This window comes from Oratosquilla oratoria, chromosome 11, assembly GCF_046742065.1.
Source record: "Oratosquilla oratoria isolate Oo_2021 chromosome 11, ASM4674206v1, whole genome shotgun sequence".
In the NCBI taxonomy this organism is placed as follows: Eukaryota; Metazoa; Arthropoda; class Malacostraca; order Stomatopoda; family Squillidae; genus Oratosquilla; species Oratosquilla oratoria.
The window spans coordinates 34,998,289-35,009,092 of NC_134787.1; the positions used below are offsets into that span (position 1 = coordinate 34,998,289).

General features: G+C 45.6%; 1 protein-coding gene across 5 annotated transcripts in view; it reads left to right on the plus strand.

Annotated features, from left to right (window-relative positions):
- LOC143029476 (uncharacterized) overlaps positions 1 to 10,797 on the plus strand; it is a 36,231-nt gene extending 25,434 nt beyond the window's left edge. For 3 of the 5 annotated variants that reach the window (XM_076192125.1, XM_076192127.1, XM_076192128.1), the window contains exons 2-3: positions 5,825 to 5,910; positions 10,210 to 10,796. In XM_076192125.1, the coding sequence (XP_076048240.1) occupies positions 5,825 to 5,910; positions 10,210 to 10,487 (364 nt within the window). In that variant the 3' untranslated portion in view covers positions 10,488 to 10,796. Of the gene's footprint in view, positions 1 to 5,824; positions 5,911 to 10,209 lie in introns of all 5 variants that reach the window. The other 2 variants (XM_076192126.1, XM_076192129.1) reach the window with 2 other exon arrangements.
- The last annotated feature ends 7 nt before the right edge of the window (positions 10,798 to 10,804 follow it).

Below are 10,804 nucleotides of genomic sequence, written 5' to 3' on the forward strand. Positions count from 1 at the left end.
CACAAAACGCCTGCGTCCTCCAGGAAACCGGTAACAGTTCCCGGGCGGGACAAGTCATTTAGGATATTGTATTGTATGGGGATTGTTGAATGAAGTATTGTGTTGTCTGATTGTGCATTGTTGTATGAGGTATTCTGTGTTGTCTGGGGCATTTCGAATTTTGGCCAGGCCTATTCCGTGTTGTTAGTGTACGTTCGATGGGCTATACGCCCAAATTCCATAGGATCATAATCCCATTGGTCATTATCCCACATCCTAAATACCATTGGTCAAAATTCCAGTGTCGGACAAAATCCCACATTTTTTAATATTCCAAAATGTTGATAGTATGAATATACACTGTATGTTAAAGTATACGTTCATTTGATAAATTGATTAATTATTATAGGCCTAGGTTAATAGGTTATGTGTAAGATTTTGACCAATGGGATTGTAGTGACGTGATGCATCCTACAACCCGTCACACACTAATCAAAGAAATCTTCGGAGCTAGCCTTTCCAAGTTCCTGTAGTTGGCAAGCGTAGTTCGCAAGGGTCTCTGCCAGCCAGCGGTCAGCCAATCAGGAACTTGGAAAGCTCCTCACGTTCCCACCAGCCTCCTTTAAAAGGTCGGCGTTTCGCCGAGATGGACAGAACAGTACCGACCAGACCGACCAGCGCACAAACTACATCTCCTCGTCCAGTCTTCTAGCTGTCCCATCGAGCCTCGCCGTCATCATCTGCTACCGCCTCGCTGACGTTATGCTCCACGTCCAGCTACAACCATAAGCTCCACTAAACTGTGGCCTTAGTCCGAGCTTCACCTATATTTCTCATGTGACACTTCTAGTGTCGCACCTTGTGGCTAATTACCAAAAGAAAGAGATTAGATATTTTGTGTTGATTTTCATTTGTCCTGCCGTTGTTCCGAACTAAAACTACTACAAAGTGGTGACCCCGGTGAAGGACAACCAGGATTATGGAAAACACACAAGTGAAACTTCCCAGTTTCTCCCGTGACTTGGAGAGCTGGCTAGTTCACACAGAGGCCTATTTAGCCACTCAAGGTAACGTGCCGGACCTCCAAGCCTTCGGCGCGTACATCGCCGCTCTACCAACGGACGTCATCGCCCTTGTCCGTAACGTCGTCTCCTCTCCTCCGCAAGTGTTCCGCCCTCAAGAACAAGCCCGACGACCAGCTCTACCGAGATATCCAGCATAGTGAACTCTGCGACATCACCCCGTCACAATTATACACCCGTATGGCCGCCCTCAACACCCGGGCAAAGGTGTCTTTGCCCAAGGAACTCCTCCGCTCCATTCACCTCTCCAAGATGCCGGACGCCCTCCACTTACACCTGGAAGCTCTAGCCGGCGATAAGGACGACGAACAATACTGCGAAATAGCAGATAGATTGTTCCAACGTCATATCTCGGTACAAATCCGGTCAGCCAGCAGCTTCCACCCCAGTGACAAACCAGTGCAGTGTTCAGTGTAGTGACGACCCAGGTGTTAGTGACAATAGTGCTGTGAGTGAAAACATTCCCGTGTCATATAGTGCCAGTGACCAAAGTGTGCAGCAGCTACGACAGGAAGTGGCCGACATGAAGACTTTGCTCAACCAGTTTTTAGCCGAGAAGGGAAGCCATCAACCACCACGTAGCCCCGCTCCACGACAGGATACTACCTCCTGCTGGTACCATACCCGCTTCGGAGCCAAGGCGCTCAGATGCACACAACCATGCAGCTGGTCGCAGGGAAACGCCAAACGCGGGGGTCGGTAACCACCCCTACCCCCGCTAACCATACCCACACCCTCCTCTCAGTGCATGATCGCCATTCTGGCCTATCCTTCCTGGTAGACACAGGTTCAACCGTCAGCATCATACCCCCGACGGAAGAACCCAACCACGGTACACGTTGGCCATCCTACGACCTACTTGCAGCCAACGGTACGCCCATCGCAACGTACGGCAGCCACCACAGCGTCCTGGAACTCCACGATGTCAAGTTCCCTTGGACATTCGTCATAGCAGCGGTACAGCAACCCATTCTTGGCTACGACTTCCTCCAGCACTACAATATGGTAGTTAGCGCCAAGGATAACTGCTTGTACCACGGCACAACAAGCATACCAGGAACCACCACTAACGCAACTTCCCACCAGATATCGTCACTCCAGCCCGATGGCGATTATGCACGCATCCTGCAGGAGTTTCCCCAGCTAACATCGCCAGACAAGACCAACACCACCACCACCCCTCACAACATCATGCACCACATCCAGACATCTGGACCGCCAGTATACAGCAAGCCTCGACGACTGTCCCCAGAAAAGTTGGCCGCTGCCAAACAGGAGTTCCAAGAACTCCTAGACCAGGACATCATCCAACCATCGGAGAGTGCTTGGGCATCACCACTCCACATGGTTCCCAAGCCACCCCCACCGCCCAACCAATGGCGGGCTTGCGGTGACTACCGTCAGCTTAACCGCATCACGAAGCCCGACCGCTACCCCATCCCTCACGCTCAGGACTTCCACTTCAAGCTTCACGGGAAACAGGTCTTCTCTAAGATCGACCTGGTCAGGGCGTTTCATCAAATCCCTGTAGCGCCGGAAGACGTCCAGAAGACAGCCATAGCCACTCCTTTCGGCCTCTTCGAATGGAAGATGATGCCTTTGGCCTCCGGAATGCCGCCCAGACGTTCCAGAGGTTCATAGACCATTCCCTGAGAGACTTCGACTTCATCACCGTTTACATCGACGACATCCTCGTAGCCTACGATACTCACGACCAGCACCGCCAACACCTCCGCCTCCTCTTCCGCCGCCTCCAAGATTATGGCCTCCGGGTACACCCGTCCAAGTGTCTCCTCGGAGTTTCATCTCTCGACTTCATCGGACACCGTATCTCAACGGCAGGCCTGTATCCTCTCCCTCAAAAAATCGACACCATAAAAGACTTCCCACAGCCAACATCCATCAAAATGCTCCGACGATTCCTAGGAATCGTCAATTATTACCATAGATTCGTCCCCGACGCAGCTGCAAAACTCGCTGCCTTGAACGGCCTCACCAAGAACCATTCCAAGCGGTCGGTCAAACCTGTGAAGTGGTCTTCCGAAGTGACCCAAGCATTCGGGCAAGTCAAGGCGGCAATCGCTGAGGCCGCCCGCTTGTCCTACCCGGTAGCTCACGCCCCCACATTCCTTACCACCGATGCCTCCTCCTCAGCAATTGGCGCCGTCCTCCAACAGAAGATCAACGGCCAGCTCCAGCCTATCGCCTTTTTCTCCAAACGTCTGGACCCTCCTCAAATTCGCTACAGCGCCTTTGACAGGGAACTGCTAACCATAGTCTCGGCCGTCAAGCACTTCCTTTACTTCCTTGAAGGCCGGCCTTTCGTCATCCTTACAGACCACAAGCCATTCGCCCATGCCCTAGACAGGGTCTCCGACCATCACTTACCAAGAGTCTCCCGGCAGCTGTCATTCCTCTCCCAATTTGATACTCGAATTGAGTATATCAAGGGAGAGAATAACCAGGTGGCCGACGCCTTGTCTAGAATCACCTCCAGCATCCTCCCTGACCACAACATAGACTACTCGCGCATCGCCGCATCTCAGAATAACGACAGTGAACTCCGCCTCCTACGTATGCATGACACCTCATCCTTACAGCTAAGACAGCTTCCTAACAACCCCGTACCATTGTGGTGTGACGTCTCCACAGGCAAACCCCGCCCATACATCCCCGCCTGCCGCCGTAAGGACATCACCTCCTTCCATGACCACAGTCATCCGGGCATCCGCGCGACACAACGCCTCATCACGGATCGAGTCGTCTTGCCAGGCATCAACAAGGATGTCAGACAATGGACCCGGACCTGCCTCCCCTGCCAGACGGCCAAGGTTACGCGCCACGTCCACGCACCACTCCAGCGTTTTCCTACACCTACGGCACGTTTCCAGTCAGTCCATGTGGACATTGTGGGCCCCCTTCCGCCTTCTCGTGGCATGCGTTACCTCCTTACGTGTATCGACAGGTACACCAGGTGGCCAGAAACGATCCCCCTTCCGGATATATCCGCCGAGACGACCGCCCGTGCTTTCCTCTACGGTTGGGTATCCAGATTCGGCGCACCTCACATCATTGTCAATAAGGGCCCTCAGTTCGAATCTGACCTATGGTCCAGCCTCCTCAGGTTCCTTGGCACCAAACGCAACCAGACTACTGCTTACCACCCCCAAGCCAATGGACTCGTGGAACGGTTCCTCCGCCAACTGAAGGAGTCGCTTAAGGCACAACCTTCATGTGACTGGGTCGACGCCCTTCCCCTGGTGCTTCTCACGATCCGCGTCACACCAAAGGTCGACAACGACATTTCCCCATCTCAGCTATTTTATGCTGAGAACCTTCGCCTCCCTGGGGAAATTGCCACGCCTGCCGTCGGCGATCTGACCATCACGCCCTCCTCCAACTTATCAAGGAGACATTCGCCAACACCCGTCCAACCCCCCCCTCGCCCACCACAACCTCAACCGGAGCACCTTCCCCCGGCCCTGTCTACAAGTGATTACGTCTTCCTCAGGCGAGACTCCAAACGAACTCCTCTTCATCGCCCATACGATGGCCCCTTCCGAGTCCTCACCAGATCAACAAAACACTTCGTGATCAACCGAGATGCCAAACCGGATCGCGTCTCCATCAACAGGCTCAAGCCGGCCCACCTCCCCTACCAAAACTCCAGTGGCACTACAATACCTCTTACAACATGGTCCTAACCCCATCCTCACCACCGAACCAAGTCATTCCCCACCCCCCAAAAAACTCTCCCCTCCAAACCAATACTCCCTCCTGCCCGATGCATCACGTCACTACAGGATTTTGGATGTGAGATTATGACCCTATCAACCCTATGGGATTATGTCATGTGTTCGTTAGTTGGAGTTCTGAGCGCGTAGGTGCCATTGAGGTTCTTGTCAGGCATGAAATGGGTTTCTCTCTGGGGCTTATATCTGGGAGTTGTTATTGCAATCTTTTCTTGAGGGGCTTGATGACAACACCAACTGGTCTGCAGTTCCACTTACTGGAAACCAACAGCAAGCCTAATCCCTCCCATATATCTCTGGTAGAAAATGTTGGATGTGTTATATTAGTGTGGGTGTTTCTGTGTGACTAGCATGTAGAAGGAAAAAGAGCAAGGATGTGGTCATCCAATGCCAGATTTCCAAGTGAAAAGATAATCAGAATTAAGCTTCAAGTTAAAAAAAAATTCTACAAGTGCAATGATTGAACTATTAATGAACAATATGCACTGTGATTTGGTGTAACAAGCTTTTTTTTTTTTTTAATCTGTTGTTTTTCTGTCAATTTTGGCTGGGTGTATTTCTAGTATAAGCTTTGTAACATGGTGTATTATGTATCAGGCAAGAAAATTTGTCCGTCCTACAGAGTGCTTTGGCACAGTAGGACCAGGTGAACAATAAATAAACAATAAGATTGGTAGGAAGTGATCTTGGTAGTTAAGGATATTAATGGGGTTTAAAAAGAAATAGTGGGATGATGATTTTCTATGAAGCCTTTCTGGCTGGACCACCACAAGCAGTCCCCCATCATTGGTGTTGATATCATGAAAAAGTATATTTGTTTATTCAATCAAACTAGATCTTTCCCATATGTTAGGTTACACTTTGATTTGTCAGCGTAGATTTAGTTTAGACTATGGAAGTCTGTGGAATATATTCAAGAAATAATTTTATATGAAAATATTGTAAGATTAGATAATATTGTAGGTTGTAATGAAATAGTTTCCTCTTCATTAAAGAATACATACATTTCAGAATCCAAAAAAGGAGGCATCCATTCAACATGGGTCAGTGTGCCAGTAGTGGAGAACTGCCATTGACAAAGCCAACAGAGGATCAAGGTAACTTTAGGGTAGATTGTATATACGTACTTGAAGTTTGATAAGGTTACAGATGGCTACTATGGATATTGAAGCATATGGGAGGATGTAAAGGAAACTCTTAATCACTTCAATATGACTCAAATTCTTGCACGTAGCATCAGCTGCCAAACATACAATTCATCACACTACTCACATTATTACTCATTCTCTTTTACTCTGAGTAATAATAAACACAGAAAACGTGATCAAACCAGTTCACAGAATCCAGGGGTAATTCATGTACAACTGCAAAAATATATGATCAAGATGCCAATGCCAGCATCCTCATGTACTCACATCTCATAACACCTACATGGGCATCATCATACCGAAGTGGTTAAAATGGATAAGAGATTTTTTGAAAGACTGATGCATGATGACAGAGTCATGTTGTGTCATAAAATTTGTAAAAACAAAAACAAAACAAAAACATCATAATGGATATCATGGTATTGGGAGTTAACCAAAGTTAACCTCTTCCATATGATGATGCCTACATAGGAGTCATGAGGCACAAGTGGGTATATGGGGATGCCATTGTAGGCACCTTGATTATATTTATTTTTGTAGTTGTAGCTAAGTGACCCCTGAATTCTGTGAACTGGCTTGATCATATTTGCTGTGTTTATCATTACTCAGTAAAAGAGAATGAGTAATACGGCAAAGAAATTTATATTAAATAACACAAGTATTGTGATGCAAGTATTGTGATACCTCAGACATCAAGTGTTGCATGTGAAAATTTTACTAGTGTTGAAGAGATTAAAAGACATGTACCCACCCCCACCCATTCCATTCCCATCCACCCCCCTTTCCTCCCTCTCATCTTAGCTCCTCATGGATGACAGGTTATCCCTGTATCCTGCCTACTGCCTAGGCTCAAAAGTAATGCAAGACAAAGCTCATCCACAGCAAGGCTGCTTCACTTAATCAGCAACCCCTCCCCCTTCCAACCCCTCATGCACAAAAATAGCAGACAGGGAGAAATCCCTTTGGGCTGCATCAAAATATCAATCACACATAACCCTTCCTAACCCCCCTCCCCATCCCCTACCCACTCCAGTCCTTGCATCACAGTATCATCTATACACAGCCATTCTCCACTTGCCCCTATCTCCTGCCTTCTCCATCCCTTGCTCAATGCCCCTTTCACCCCATATATCTATCTCATCCTCAGTTGTCCCCGCATGTTTACTCCATCCACCTCTGCCTTCCACACCTCGTTTACTAATCTTTCTTCACTCATTCTTTTCACATGTCCAAACCATCCCAATACTCTTTCATCAACCCTATCTACCATCTCCTTTTCCACCCCTGCTCTCCTTCTCACCTCCTCATTTCTCACTTTAATCAACCCTATAACCCCTACCATACTTCATCTTAACACATTTAAACTTTTCCTTTCTGCCTCTGAGATTCCATGTCTCTGCCTCATACAGTGCTGTCAGCTCAATCACCCCTTCATATAGTTTCCTCTTTGCATTCATTCCCAAATTTCTATTTCTAATTACACTTTTTAATACCGCAAGGCACTTGCTTCTCTCAGTCTACAATTTACCTCCACCTCCTTTCCCTTTTCCACCAAGTACCTAAGTCTGTCCTCTTCCTCCAGGCTCTTTCCTTTAAGACTTGCTTTCAAATTGCTGCCAACCTCTCACCCTGTATATCTCATCACTTTGCTTTTACCCACATTTTCCTTCAACTTTCTCCTACCACATACTTTCCCAAACTCTGTCATTAACTTCCTTAACCTCTTCAATGCGAGTCAAATATTTGCGTGCACATCAGGTTCCCTGATGTACAATGATGCATCACAATACACGTATTACAGAATATAAAGTTACTGCTGTCATACTTGTTCCCTTTCACCCTGAATAAATATAATGTCACAGAAAACTTGATCAAGCCTGTTTAGAATACGGGGCTCACTCAGCCACAATTTTAAGATAAATATAATCAGAAAGCTGATGCCGCCATCCTTGTATACCCAAATTGTGGCTCATGATGCACGTCTAGATATCATCCTATTCAATAGGTTAATCCCCACTCTGACCATACCACAAGCACAGTTTTGTCAACAAATAACAACTGGCTCACCTCCCGCTTTTCTCTATTTTCTTTAACCATCTCCAATCCCTTGCCCATTACCCTCGCATTTACCTCCCACACCACCCCATCCACATACACATTGAACAGCCAGTGTGACATGATACATCCCTAACACAATCCCACCTTTACCTCATACCACTCGCTGTCTCCATTTCTAATTCTAACATAGGCTCTACTACTCTCATAAAAACTCTTAACTGACCTTAATAGCTTCCCCTTAATTCCATATATCTGCAAAATATTCCACAGTGCCTTCCTGTCCATCCTGTTGTAAGCCTTTTCCAAATCCATAAAAGCCCAAAAAAACATACCTTTTCCTAAAGCTTTCTCACATATCTGCCTTACCACAAAAATCTGATCCACTCAACCCCTGCTTTTGCTAAATCCACACTGTTCCTCACCAATTACTCCCTCTGTTCCTCTCCTAATCCTCTTAATCAAAACCCACCCATTAGCCTTCCCAACTACACTCGAAAAACTGATCCCCCTGAAACTACTACATTCGCACTTGTCCCCTTTTCCCTTGTAAAGTGGAACTACATGCACTCTGGCTTTCTGCCCTCCCTTAGACACACATTAAACAACCTCACTTGCCAGTCCACTATTACTGTACCTCCCTTCTTCAGACACTTTGCATGACACCCATCTAACCCTGTTCTCATCATTTTAATAATTATTTGCACCTCATCTTTTATTTTCCTCACCCATCGCTGTCATTTTCTTAGTGCCTCCCACTGCTACCCCCACTCTCTCCCTATCCACCTCCACATTTAGCAGCTCCCTAAAATACTCTGCCCATCTTCCCCTTACCGCTTCCTCTTACATAATCACCTCTCCATGTGCACCTTTTACCTTTTCTTCTCTACTTAATTCGCTTCCCCTTTCTGTCTTAACTTCCTTTCTAAACATTTTTTATTACATCTTTTTATTGCAGAAGCAATAAATTTGAGAATTAGAACCAGGGAGTAAGAAAAGATTTCATGGTAGTGTATGTCTCCATGTGAGGATGGAACCTTTATTAGTGTGATGTTTTGGTTATTAGAGCTTTATCAAGCACTTGATAAAGCTCTAACAAATGAAACATCATATTAATAAAGGCTCTCCTCATGTGGTGTTTCTTTTGATAGATTTCTTGGCAGCTGCCAATTACATACAGCATATGTCTTCCCTAAGACATGGGCCTGGAATGAAGCTAAATATTAAGAAACATCAGACATGGCTTTTCACATATACAAAATTATTGGATAAAGTGACCACATAATTCTGGTGGGAGACTTTAGTTATGAAGAGGCAAATTAAGAGAAGTAGAAAACAGATAAAAGTGAAGAGTCTTGGGGGCAATACTCTATTGAATATTGTGATGAATGAACACAGTGGATCAAGGATATGACAAGAACAAAGGGAGATGGCACACCTGCAAGATTGGATCAAAGACCTTGATGTAATTGACTCTTCAATGTATATATGCCCCATATTAAAAAAAAATTGTACTAAAAGTTAAGAATAGTAACTAGCTGCATTAAAACAGTGCCCAATCTCACAAACATTTGAGTTTGCCAACTTTCCAGCATGAAAAGTGTCAGCATAGAATTAGCCCTAGGCATAGTCACTGTACAGAAGAGACCAAGCTTGTAACCTTACTCTGCCCAATACTCACTTGTTTCAGACACAATAGAATTTCTTCCCTCTGTGACCTATGGGCCAGCATGGTGGATGTGGCTGGGTTCCCTATTGTCTCTGGCTCTCTTGTAAGATAGGTCCAAGAATGGTTTGATTGAGCATCAGGGTGAACATTAGCATACAAGATGTGTCACCATTGCACATGAGATCTGTTAAATGGAAAAATTGCCATATATTCCATCATGTATGTTAATGATACTATTTTAGTGATTTTTCCCAGCAATTAAGTACCAATTGTACTATACCATATACCAAGGGCTTTTTCCCCCTTACAAGGGAGGTAGCCAAAGTCAAAGGCACAAATCCATTCCCACCCATTTCATCCCCACATACCCCACTCCCATTCACCACCCCCTCCCTCCCTCTTTTCTTAGATCCTCCCTCGTAAGGGGGAAAAGCCCTTGCCATATGTATGTATCGATATGAGCAATTACAAAGAATTTGTAGAGTGTCCATGATTATAGAAATATCTTCTTTTTACTTTTGTAGAGCCATGCATGTCTTTAGGAGGGAGGAAGGCAGTGGCAAGGAGGTTATCAGACTCTGAAACATCTCCACAAAGATCATCTTTGAGCAGACACTTCAAGCGACGCTCATCGGGTACTTCATGGGTCATCACCAGTAGATTTATTAAAGGAAATAGAAACAATGATCTATCTGCCACTTTTAATGTTATAGATTATGATTTAAAGGTAAGTCTAACCCATGAGAATTTATGGATACAGGAAACAAGTTTCTGTGGTTCAGTTTTTTATATAGCATTTTGATAAATTTGTCATTCAAATACCATCTTTATGAATTCAAGAGTTTGTCATTAAAATTTATGAGCACATGGACATTATTTTTCTCTGCTTTAAAAGAAGATCTCTTGCCAGTATCATAAAATGGCTTGGAGTTGATCCTTAAATTTTTCTTTGTGATAATATTAGATGTCATTGATATTATCATTGACCCGAGGGCACCACTGACATATTTTGTTTTGCTCTATGCCAGAGAATTTTAGTCAGCTAAGGAATGACCCATAGGTTGAGATGGGTTTCATTATTATTTTTCAGTCTGATGATACACATGTACATGCATATAT